Here is a 13,316-nt window from a genome sequence, read left to right on the forward strand (position 1 = left end):
CTATGTAATCCTAAATCATAAGTTCTATATTTTTCTATATATTCTTCATCATCTAAATTATCTATGTCATCTATGAGTTTATCAACTATATTATCAAAATTATGCTCAATCATATTTATTTCTAAATTATCAAATGTCATGTGTATTTCTTCTTCTAATTCACTCTCTAAGTCTTCTATATCATTTATTTGTTTATAATTAGTAAATCTTACTACTGCTTCACCTATACGATTTTCAAAGATTTGTGCTTTATCAGGTTGTTTATTTTTTGTTACTTGTAGGTTGGGTAAAATCTATTCTGTTCATTCTAAAAAACTATTATCCACTACTTTTGCCTCTATCATATTAACATGTTTACTACCAAAAGTTTATACTAAATTTTGAAATTCTACATTAAATTTGTAATTATAACTATCTGAAAATTTTCCTACATACATAAGACTGATACTTAAATTTTTATATTATCCTTTCATATTATAATTTTTTGTCCTTATGCTAATTTTAATATGTTTACTAAATTCTCTAATATTCATGACATATTAGGAATACATCTTATAACTGCTAAGTTTGTACTAAGATCTACTTCTGCTATGGCTATAGCTGCTTGCTGATGGTTATCCCATCTGTCATCATATATATATACGAGTGCTTTAGTTCCTACTTATGCTCTAGTGAGTCCAACTATTTCCTATCATAATTGTTCCAATATGAATTTGTTGATAGTGTGCATTTTTAAGGTGTTCTATTGTTGTGTTACTAAGTAAATTAAGAGTTACTTCTTTGTCTATACAGCTTACTTTATGTTGACTGATGCTACTTACAATACTATGTCTATTTTCAAATCGTCCTAATTGATATAAATTATATTTATTTTTCTGAGATTTTTCAAAGCCTTTTCTAAGAAATTCTTGTGCTTCTTGTTTACTAGGGTATATATCTTCTGTTCTAACTATTTCTTTTCCTTTTCTTATAAAGAGTTCCATTTACTATTATCAAATGGATTTATTCTATTTTTTCTTCTATGAGAATTATTTCCTAAGGTTAAATTTTCCAATTTATCCACTAAGTCTTTAGGTAGTGTAGAAGTGGTATTATGTACTGCTTGATTAATTTTTGTTATTTGTTCTTTTAATTGATCTACTTTTTCAACTAAATTTAAAATTAATTAGATAATTAAATTATTTTATCTAATAGGTATATTAGTACTCACTACAGATGTTGTAAAGTCTGTGAGACCTACTGGTTCCTTATCTAGTTGACCAACTTCTTTTAATGCCTTTATATATTTATTATTAATTTTGGAATATGTCATTAAACCAAAAGTCTATCTATTTTACTATGTAACTTTTCTACTTGTTCAGTTAATGTCTTTTGTACTAACTGTATTTTTTGCACTTCCAATTTTAATTGCTCAATAATTTCTAATGACTGGGGTTCTATTTGTTTTGGTTTACTATCTATAAGATCTATGAGTTCTTTTATTTCTTTATTACTAGGGAATCTTTGGATATTCTTGTTATTATCTTCTAATTGGGATGTTATATAGTCTAAGTTTTGTCTAATTGTTTTTAGGGAATTTTTCTAAAAATATTCTAGTAACTTTTGAATTATCCTATTATTTTTGTTATGTTCAAATTTTACACTATCTGCTTAACTAATTAAAAGGTCAATAATACTATTTTCTAAGGGACTGTTACTACTATGTAATAAATGTTTGTGTTCTTTTTGTGGAAAAAAAACAAACTAATGTATTATTATCTCGGGTTAAATTTTTCTTTTGTTGTTCACCAATTTCTAAATTGAGGTATTCTATCATAAAATTTATCTAAGTCTACATTTTTCTTTTAAGATGTCTAAATGCTCTTGGAAAGCTTCTATGGATTCTTTACAGACTTCTAAATGATACTGATTTCTTGTTATACTATTATGTATTTCTAATTTTCTTCTAGGATAATTATCTACTTCTGGTGATTTTATAAATTCCTCTAAATTCCTAATTTCTTTTTGGTATTCTGCTTTCTGTTTCTTTAATTCTTGTAACCTTTGTTTTATTCTAATAGGTGTTCACCAAAGGCCAAACATGCAAATGGTTTACTGTTCTTAACTGGTTTAACAAAATTTTAACAGATTGGAAAACGTTAGTTTTTATCAGTTGTGTTAATTGACTTCTGTCATCAAGGTACTTTACTGGTATAACTATATTATTAAGGAACTAAACTAGGGTTCTTATACCATTTTTGAAAGTGGGTCTTGGTCAAGGTTTTTACAAGCCAAAATAACAACCAGACACCATGCCTGGAACATGGAACTAGAACATGAAACTGTAAAGACACAAACTTAAGGGGCTGTGGAGCAGAACTCAGAGGTCCTTTGAACTCAAAGGTTCCTTGACAGAAATCCAATTATTGTTATGGAAAATATCAAACATGACCAAGTGCTCAAACAAAGTATTGATCGTTAGTTTAGCAAGATAATAACATAATTATGAAAATTGTTTTCCTGTTTTGGACAAGAAGTCTACTAAGAAAACCAAAAATAAAAGAGAAAAAGACTTACTTAATTGCTTATGTTGCTGGAACTACTGTTATCACCGGGTATTAACAGTGGTCGAAGATATTAACAGTGATTGACAGTATTGATAGTATTAACAATGGTCAGAGTAGGTAAGTATAATAAGTGGATAAGAGAAAGTATATGAATAAATGGAGTTTTATTTATTGAAACTGAAGGAGGAAGTAATGAGATTTCTTCTTCTCTGGTATTGTACTTCTTTCTTCGGAGTTACTAACTATATACACCATTTTCATCGACTTCTACCATTGCTAAGGATGAGACGAAGAGTTGTTCTCTATCTGATACTCTCTCTCTCTCTCTCTCTCTCCCTCTATCTGATACTCTCTCTCTCTGAAGTTTCATATGAACTTCACATCCACATTGATGGCAAACAAACGATTCCCCTCTATACTAAGACAACATGCACTCTAAAATATGTATAAGAAACCAAACATTATATCTGGCATTGTCGCTTCACAGTAATAACAGTCGGACATATGCAAAGTGACAAAGTCTTCACATGGTCTGCTTGCTTGAAGACAAAATCTTCACATTCTGATGGTGGAGGAAAGGGCTGCAGGACTTGCATGTCTCGAAAGCTAAAGATAATGGGCTCTTTTCGTCATTTTGAAAAGTTTTTAGGTGTTTTTGATAGCTGGCAGCTTATTTTGAGTTTTTTGCTAAATTTCGATTTATACTTTTGTTTTAATAATTAAAGCTAAAACAGAAAGAATTTAAAAAAAAAAAAAACGTATATTAATTTTGAAAAAAAACTGATTGGCGCGCATGTGAGAGTGTCAAGGGTCTATTTTGCTCCAACCCTAATCTCCTCAAAACAAATCAACATCGTTAAAATTGAAACTTCCACTCTCTCTCCCCCTCTCTAACTTGTTATTGGAAAATTTAAATTCCAGTAGAAATCCAGGCTCCCTAAACCTAAAAATCTGATTCCTTTCCAATAGCACGAACATTCAGATTCCACCTTTATTCTGTTGTATTGCTTCTGCTTCCGCCATGAGAGCAGATTGACTAAAGCCCTCCCTGCCTTCAACAGCAAACCAGCATGGTTTCTGACCACCCAACCTGCCCCACCTTTTGATGTTGATGTTTCCCCAGACTCTTTTTTTTTTTTGACAAGTGCCTGTTGGTTCATTGGGGCAAAACGTCGAACATTTGCGGGGCAAGGCTTGCCTAGACTTCCAGCAGTCCGGGGCTCAAGAAATTTGGCTCAGGCGGCAGTTTATGGCGTTGGGGGTCACTTGACCACCTTGCTTTGACGACTCGGCTGACTGCTTATTGCCGAAATATCCTAAGGACAGAGCAGAGCAGAATTGGGGGTTCTGATTCAAAAGTAATTTAACTTTGCCCTCATTCCTCCTTATTCTTTTGTTTCTTTTTCCTCTACTTTGCTTCAGCTATTGAATCATTAATACCCACTTCGATTTTTGATATTTTCAGGGTTAGCTTGAATAAGATTATAGTATTAATTCCTGGTTATGTTGAAGCATTGATTGTCGTAGCATTATAGGGTTCACTGGGATTTCCTATTTACTACTTAGTTCATTGGTTGATGAACTTCATAATTTACCCTCAATGCTTTGTTTAGGTTTATAGTTTGAGACTATTTCCCAAAAGAAGGAAAAAAAAAAAAAGGTTTTCAAGTGAATGTGAATGAGGATCCTAGTTTAATATACAGCCTCAGCACCCAAGAGTTAAATCTCTTTTCTCTTCATGAATGATTAGAAGTTATTGTTGCAGGGGAAAGCTCCAGTGTTCGTGTGTTGCCAATGAAGTTTGTAAGTTTCTTTGTCAATATTTACATACATATGGATTATTCATATATAAATATTAAAAAAAAATTGTGGGGATTATTTTTTATACGTTATTTTTATGATTCTGTTTTTTGTTTTGTTTTTGCAGTCCTGCTTGAGCAAAGGTGGTGGTTACCATTTCCCACCATGTCACATACTCAACATATGTGGTTTTAGCATTTTATTGGATTGCCCATTAGACCTTTCAGCTCTTACAATCTTCTCCCCTATTCCTACTAGTTCAAAAGCTAGTTCCTTCGATGAAGAGAATCCCAGTTGCCCAAACCATAGTGAGTCTTCAGATTTGGAGGAGCCTATGGTTCGGAAGAGACAAAAAGTCGAAAAGCCCCTGGATGCTGATGATTTAATTTATGCAGAGCCTTGGTACAAAACTGTCAAGAACTTGCACCTGTGGAATGTCTCTTTTATTGATGTGGTATTGATATCAAGTCCAACGGGTATGCTAGGATTACCATTTCTTACTCGAATGAAGGGTTTTTCTGCTAAGGTAAATACATTAAGGAATTAGTTGTTAACTTTGATTTCTGACGTTTCTGCCAAATTGAATCTGGTTTTAGTAGTTTTATTTTGTGCTTAAAATGTGTCAGATATATGTGACTGAAGCAGCAGCAAGACTTGGACAGCTTATGATGGAGGATCTTGTTTCAATGCATCTGGAAATCAGGCAGTTTTTTGGACCTGAGGAGTCGTCTTTTCCCCAGTGGATGAAGTGGGAAGACCTTATGCTTCTTCCGTCTTCATTGAAAAATGTAGCTTTAGGCAAAGATGGGGGAGAACTGGGTGGTTGGCTTTCCTTGTACAGGTAAATTAATATTCCACCCAAATAGTTAATGTTGTTTGTTTCATGATTAGATTTTCTTGACCAAAAAAAAGAAGAAGATTTTCTTGGTGGAATATGCCAACTGCCAGAAAGTTGTATCTAATTAAAGAGTCTTGTTACGCATGCTGTTGCACTTGGACATGTTTCCTCTAGATAGATAACCTCTTTATAAATTTGTGATCTGGAATTGCTGTCATCATCAGCTTCTCCATTGGCAGGTGATGTAGAAGAAGCTAAATTTCTTTGACATTTTCCTAACTTTGAATCAATGAAATTTCCTTAGGGTGTAGATCAAGGAAATGTTCTCTTGTCAGACAGTCTGACATGTTATGTTACTAGACTTCAGTCTGAGCTATTTTTCAGGTGGTTAGTAAGATGTGGTTCAAATTGACATATCTGGATGTAACACTGTCTGACTAATATACTTGGTTGTTTTTTACCCCTCATATTGTCTGAAATATCTATGTAGCAAGTTTCTCTATATGAGAATGTAATAGAGATTGCTTCTACTTCTCAGTGCAGCTGATGTGAAGGATTGCATGCAGAAGGTTCTGAGACTTAAATATGCAGAGGAAATCTGCTACAACAGCACATTGATCATAAAGGCATTCAGTTCGGGTTTAGAAATAGGCTCTTGTAATTGGACAATAAATGGTCCCAAGGGAGGCGTTGGCTTTATTTCAAGTTCCATCTTTGATTCTGCTCATGCAATGAATTTTGATTACAATGCTCTTCGAGGGAATGATATAATAATATATTCAGATTTCTCATTCTCGGATGGTACAGAAGATGTTGAGAGTGGCTATGATAACTCCATTCCAACTACTTGCAATCGGTCATCTCTCAGGTATTACACTTACATAGCATTTGCCATCTTTATTTATTTATTTATGAGGTTTGATAAATTTTCCAGATTTGTTCTTTATTGGTATAAAGGTTTTAACTTTTCTAAGTCAATATCCTCAGAATGTGAAAATCAAAGCTTTAAACTATTGGAATTGATGCGTGCAGAAATTATGAAAATGATTGTCAAGAGTTGGCCAAGTCCTTACTTAATGTTGATGAGGGTTTGGAGGAAAGGGACAAGCTAGCTTTTATATGCTCCTGTGTCATTGATTCCGTAAAAGCTGGAGGTTCAGTCCTTATTCCCATTAGTCGACTTGGAATTGTTCTGCTGCTGTTAGAACATATATCAACTTCACTAGATGTTTCAACTTTGAAGGTATCTATAAATTTTTTTTGTCCTTTGCTTACTTGCTTCAGTGTTTTAAGTCCTACCAGAAGTATCAAAATTAACAAATTGTATTTCTCTAGAAGATGATGCTTAACAGGAGTTCTATAAAATTTTAGAGGTTATTAGTTACATGCTGAGACATAATAGTCTTCGATACAGAAATGTGGCAAAGTGTTACTTTTATGGCATATAATGGAGCATATGTGGAATTCTCGTCCTGTTTCAGGTTCCTATGTATATTATTTCTTCTCTAGCTGAAGAATTCTTGGCTTTCTCCAACATCATACCTGAATGGCTATGCAAACAGCGGCAAGAAAAGGTAAAAATATTGAGCTTATTATTCATCACATTGTGCTTGGAGATTTCATTTAGTTGTTAGAATTGCCAACTTAAGACATTGCAGTCACTCTTTTTTAATTGGTCTTGCAGCTTTTTTCTGGTGAGCCATTGTTTGCACATGCCAAGCTTGTAAATGAGAAGAAGCTTCATGTGTTTCCGGCAGTTCATTCACCTAAATTATTGTGAGTTCCACATTTGTCCTTCTTATTTTAGAATATTTCTTCATGGTCACTGTTTTGGAGTCAATGTTCAGAACTTATATGTTAGGGGGTTACGGGAGTTACCATAGTTAAGGGTCTTCAATGACAATACATTAATGTTTTAGCTATTTATTGTTATTAGCCTTTATTAGGATATAATGGGTTTTCTGTTTCATTAAAACCACTAGGAAGATATCTTAATAGTTTGTGCATAAATATTGGTTGTAATATCTCAAATATTATAATTGAATATACAATTTTTACGTGGTATCTGAGCTAATGGCTAGCACCAATTAGTGATCCTCCAATTGCCAACATTGAGAGTCGTCGGCGCTCTTCATTCCTCACCCTTAAGGGTGTTTGTTTATGTATAGTGCTTTTTCATCTCCTCTTCTCAAAGATGAACATGTTTTTTTTCTTTCCACCTTAGCTGTAGCCGCACCTTTCTTTTACCACTGCAACCTTTTCCTCTGTTAACCCGTTATTTTTGTGTCTTCATCGCGCCGTCTTCATTGCGGATTGTCTCCTCACTGGCCTTTATCTCTCTCATGTTGTGCTATCCTGCATTGTTGTTCTCTTGCACAGCCGCTGCCTATCTCTCTTGAGCTTTTTGTTCTCATAAGCTCCCTTTTTTTGTCCACTTCTTTGTCTCATAAGCTTTTTGAACTTTTCCTTACCCTCTTGGTTTCTCTTTCTCTTGAAATCTCTGTCCCCTTCTTTGTCTCTCGCGCCGTCTCTCTCGCCGAGCTGTCTCTCTTCCCTCCGCGAGCCTTGTCAATGCTCGCCGAGCCTTATCCTAGTATGCAATCATGGTTTCTTTTTCTCATGTATTTCTGATGGTTTCTCTGTCACGGTTTCCATACTTAACCCTTGTTTGTTGATGCTGCCTGTCATCGCTCACCGAGCTGTCTCTCCTTCCTCCGTGAGCCTCGTCAATGCTCGTCGAGCCTTCTCTGTCGTGCTACACTGCCGCAGCCCCTGTTTCTTCCTCTGTGTTGCTGACTTGGTATTGGCCACTCAAGCCCTATCACTGTGTTGCTGCCTTGGTATCGGCCTCACGCTTTATCTATGCTCAACCTGTCTTCTCCTCCCCTCTTAAGCCCAATCTCTTTCTTTGATTTTACTGTTGGTCTGTCTTCTTCAATGCTCTCTTGTGCTGCCTTTCTTCTTCTCTGTTACAAGGGTAATGTCTTCTTTTCTTTATAATTCTTTTACCTTATTGGGGTATTCTCTTCTCTTCTTTTCAATTGTGTTGTGTCTCTCCCTGTCATGGGTTGTCTCTGGCCTCTTGAGTTTCCTTTCCTTTTCATGGGTTGTCTCTTGCATCTTGTTCTCTCTCCCTCTCTTGACTACTTTCTCCTTTTAATGGGTGTTACCTTTTCTTCTCTCTTTCTTTCTCTCCTTTTTCCATCTTTATTTTGAAAGGATTTTAACTCTATGTGTTTTGCCCACACTCTCTTTTCCTTTCTCTGCCTCACTCGGTTTCCTCCTTTATTTCTTATTATTGTTTTTCGGTTCAATCATCCCTCTTTATTTTAATCTATATGGGCCTTTGTCCTCTTGTGATAATTTTTTTTTATTACTTTGTTCCCCCGTGGTTTTCTTCCCCATCCCCATACCTTATTGTTTCTATGGTGCTTTGAAACTCAAACTTGCCCATGCTCTCGTTTTCTTTTCTCTGTGTCCTAAGTTGGTTTCACCTTCTATCCTCTACTGTTGTGCTGCATCCTCTCTTAACCCCTTTATTCCCTTCAAATATTCCTTCTTTTCTCTCTGTACGCGTCCCTTTCTGCTTTCCATGTGATGAATTTTCTTTTGTTTCCATTCCTCATCTTTATTATATTCCTTCTTTTCACGTCTTATTTCCAAACTTGTCACCTCTCTGGCGTCAAGTTTGCGGGGGAGTGTTAGGGTGTTACGGGAGTTACCATAGTTAAGGGTCTTCAATGACAATACATTAGTGTTTTAGCTGTTATGTTGTTATTAGCCTTTATTAGGATATAATGGGTTTTCCGTTTCATTGTAACAACTAGGAAGATATCTTAATAGTTTGTGTATAAATATTGGTTGTAATATCTCAAATATTATAATTGAATATACAGTTTCTACATTATATACCTTAGCCTAAATGAGATTTGCATAGATTAATGGCTTTTGATTTGGCTGATTTTATCAAGTTTTGTGTCTATTAGCCAACTATCACTTCAATCTCACCTCTTTTGTGGACAAAGTTCGGGATGAAACTCAGTTATTTTTTTCGTTTTCATTAATAACCAAAAAATGGAAAGTTGGGGACCTTGATTATATTATTATCTTTTCCTTTCTTCATTCCTAAGCCAAACATGGGGAAACTATCTGCTTCATATAGCCCAAATGTTGTTGCTCACCTATTATGAGATTTGTCATGATTAAAGGTGGAAGGGGAAACGACAGGAAGCAGTGTATTTCCTGTCCTTCTGGGGATATTAATCAGAAATCAATGTATGCCAAAAGAAAAAAAGAAAAAAGAAAAGAAAAGTAAGAATACTTGCGAGTTGTGATAAAGATGCACAATTGACATTTGTGATAGAATGAATTGGCAGGAACCATGCATTGTTTTCTCTCCTCACTGGAGTCTACGGCTCGGTCCTGCTGTTCATTTGCTCCAGCGTTGGTCTGGGGATCAAAACTCTCTACTCATTCTTGAGGTGCTACTATATACTTTCACTGGCTGTTGAACTTCACATGTGTACATAAATAGTTCAAGGAAGTTCTCAGGAAAAAAAAAAAAAAAAGTTCAAGAAAGCATCTTTGCCTTGTGTCTGGATGGAAACTATATATGCTTAAATTGTTACTGCTTGATTTGCAGAGTGGACCGGATGTTGATCTGGCTCTCTTACCTTTCAAGCCAATGGAAATGAAGGTTCTTGAATGCTCATTTCTCTCTGGCATAAGGTAGGGTTTGTCTTCTTTTCTTGAAACTGACACAACATTTTGATTTATTCATATTATTGTAATGTGGCAATCTTAACGACAACCAAATACCATAATAAGCACCAACCCATGTGGATTACGCTCCACAGAACGTTTGAAAGTATAAATGCAAACCATAGGGATCAACCTCATGAAATTTGAAATGATGGATGATTGGAGTGGAAACCGCTGGTTTTAGTGAAGGTTTGCTGGGCGTATAGAGTTCTCTGACATGCTATGCTAATATCGTAAATGTATCGGCAGCCTTTGGGCTTGAAATGTGAGTAACGTGTGAAGTTGTGGCACTGACAGCTGTTTGCATGTTTGAAAATGAGTATTAATTTTCCAGTCAGAAGGCATATCAGTTATATTGTTTTGTTTTCATTTTAGAAGGGCTTTTGTGTACAAGTTATCTGCTTTGTAACTACTAACTTGTCTTGACACTTAGCAGGCAACTTTCTACCCAACAAAGAACACAAATTTCAACCAAAAAACAAGATTTAGCATGTAATTTTCTATTTAGGTTCTTAATATGTTGACCCCCCTTATCACTCTGTTGAACAACTCCTTCTTTGAAATGTTAAGCAACTTCTGAATTCATCTTAACTACTTCTATCGGGATATTTGCTTTTTGTAGGTTGCAGAATGTTGAACCGTTGCTGAAGATATTGCAACCAAAAGTTGTTCTGGTAGTTCCATTTTGTTCTCTTTGTATAATCAATTTTTTTTCTTTCCTTGTTTATATATTAGATTTCATCTCTTTAATAAGTCCCCTGTTATTTTCTGCTCAAAATAGCTACCTAAAGATTTGAAGCAGACTAGCTCTTTGAAATCAAATTCATGCTCGACCTTTCACTACTGCGTTAATGAAACGTTACATATACCAAGCTTGAAGGACAATTCAGAACTAGAGATTGCAACAGACTTAGCTTCCCAGTTTAATTGGAGGAACTTGAAACAAGAAAATATTAATATGACGAGGTTAAAGGGAGAGCTCTGTGTAGATCATGGCAGACAACGGTTGTCCACTGGCAATCAAGAGTCCTCAGAGAGTAGACCGCTGGTACACTGGGGTTCAACTGATTTGGAGAAGCTTTTGGTTGTGTTATCAAACAGGGGCATCAAGGCAACGCTTGGGGATGCATTTGGTTCTGAATCAGAAAGTGCTTCTCTAGTACATGTCCATGATCCCAACCAAGCTCTTATAGAAGTCAGAACAACAAGCACTGTTATTAGTACTGCTGATGAAAGTTTGGCTTCCATTATTTTTGAAGCTATAGGTAGTGTTCTAGATGGCGTTTAGATGAAGAGAATTTCACTTGTTTCATGCAATTCTTATCGGCCATGTTTGGTGACTAGGATTGGACTGGCTACATGCATAGTTCACTGTATGTACCATGAGATATTACTACTTTTCTTTGCAGAGGCGACAGTGAAGGCGGCCAGAAGGATTTCTACCTTACTACCTCTCTTTGCTTCAGCAACTGGACAAAGGATTAGCTTCCATAAGTCCTTTCCTTTTTTCCAAAAATGTTTCTAATGCTTACCGACAACAATTGGTCCAATTTTTGCAAATACAACATAAAGTTACTCTGGAAAGGCATCTTGGAATAAATAATATCCTGAAGTGGAAGGACTCTTTTAATACCTCGGATTTCCTGGACTGCTCAGAGGAAATTCTCTTCTTGGAAAGGTAACTTACTGCAGCTCCTATTGCAAATAGGGACCCTATTTCCATCCTTTCCCCAGATTTCCTCTAATATTGCTGGTAATTTGTCTTAATAATTTGTCTCGGTAATTTTTCTGGAGAAAGGATGGACATAGGGCCCCTCCTATTGCTTGGAAGGAAATCTGTTAATCTTGCAGCTCTTGCAAAATTGGGTTGGAATGTTCTTAATTGCCTCAAAAATGGTGAGTTCAACTTGTATGAAAAATTTATTTGTTTCATCAGTTCTTTTTTGCTGCTCCTATTAAATCTGGACATTCTGCAACCTGGGAAGCAATTTTGGAGGCTAGAGATCTACTTTGTAATGGTAATGAACCGTTGGTAATAATGAGCTTATCTCTTCCTGGACTCGTATTTGAGTCCTTTTTCCTGTGTTCCATCTGCTTGATGTCTCTCAGCAGAGTAATGTTGATTAGGACCTAAAGGTTTGTAATTTATTCAAGATGGTCTGTTGGAATGAGGAAGATCTTAGAAAAGTTGTGCTTTATCTTTTGGTCAAAAGAATATTGACTATTCAATATCTGTCTAAGCAATTCCTGCAAGTTTTGTTGTTGGGTTGTAAGTTGGATTGCTTAGACAGGAATTCTACTTGCTGGAATGAAAGCTCAATGTCCCCTGTGAAAGCTCAATTTGATATTCGATTCAAGCCCTGTGAGTTTTTTAACACACACCATCAGTTGTGAATTTACATAGTTCAATCATGAAGACATGACTTAATGACAATCCAATTCCAATATCCAAAACTCTAATTCAGTCTCACTGGAAAGTAGCATGGGTTGAATTGTTTGGTGCCAATGAGCTTCTAAGATCTACAAAATATAAACATAAACATATTAAAACATTAGGCAATTATACATACATCATTAAATCACATAAAAACAGAAACTAATAATTGATTCAATCGATTCATAAAACTACATCTCTTAAATATTTGGCTTATACTTTAAAGAGGAGATTTCATTGGACTATAACTAATTTTGAGCACAAATTAAGGCTTCTACAAACGTAGGAGTCAATGAAGCACGAAAGGAATTGAGTTCTCGACCACTTGTGCTAAAGTATGATTCTGAAACTACTGTTGATACTGGGATGGCAAGTACATCCTTTGCAATAAGTGACAATCCCGGATATTTAACCCCATTCGATTTCCACAATTTCAAAATATCAAAGTCGAGAACCATTTTTTCAATAAGATTGGTTCAACATCACTTTATTGACATTCTTTTACCCAATTTTCCACCAATTGCATTCTTTTCCTTTCCCCTCGGTCAATGCTAGTGGTACTAGTATTAATATCTTCACTAGTAGCGCTAGATTCATGAGTGAGTGTTGGTTGTGGGATATTATACTCTTCATAGAGTTTTATTATAATTTCACCTCATTCTTCTTCTTAATAGCTTTTCGATCTTTCATATCGACTCTTCAAAACAAATTCTAAGTTGCCCAACTTGACTCGAGGATCAAGCACAAGTGCTACCAACAAGACTTGGTTCACTTTATCTATGTTACCCCAATACTTTTCAATTTTTCTCTTCATGCTTTGTGTCATATCATTCAATACCTTGGCTTGGAAGTGTGGGTTTCAATTTCCATCTTATAATCTCCATGACCAAATCCTTAATTTCACCTTTCATTGCAATCAAGTCATGAAAGGTGGCGT

At 35.4% G+C, this 13,316-nt stretch overlaps 1 protein-coding gene across 1 annotated transcript; it reads left to right on the plus strand.

Annotated features, from left to right (window-relative positions):
• Positions 1 to 2,650: 2,650 nt before the first annotated feature.
• LOC117617442 (integrator complex subunit 9 homolog) lies at positions 2,651 to 12,116 on the plus strand. Its single transcript, XM_034346818.1, has 13 exons — positions 2,651 to 2,659; positions 3,749 to 3,904; positions 4,474 to 4,872; positions 4,973 to 5,187; positions 5,723 to 6,052; positions 6,217 to 6,427; positions 6,666 to 6,758; positions 6,869 to 6,960; positions 9,548 to 9,665; positions 9,827 to 9,912; positions 10,568 to 10,619; positions 10,727 to 11,210; positions 11,355 to 12,116. Exons 1-13 carry the CDS (start codon positions 2,651 to 2,653, stop codon positions 11,468 to 11,470), a joined length of 2,361 nt encoding a protein of 786 aa, XP_034202709.1. The 3' UTR covers positions 11,471 to 12,116.
• The last annotated feature ends 1,200 nt before the right edge of the window (positions 12,117 to 13,316 follow it).

The sequence above is a fragment of the Prunus dulcis genome, chromosome 2, assembly GCF_902201215.1.
Source record: "Prunus dulcis chromosome 2, ALMONDv2, whole genome shotgun sequence".
NCBI lineage: Eukaryota > Viridiplantae > Streptophyta > Magnoliopsida > Rosales > Rosaceae > Prunus > Prunus dulcis.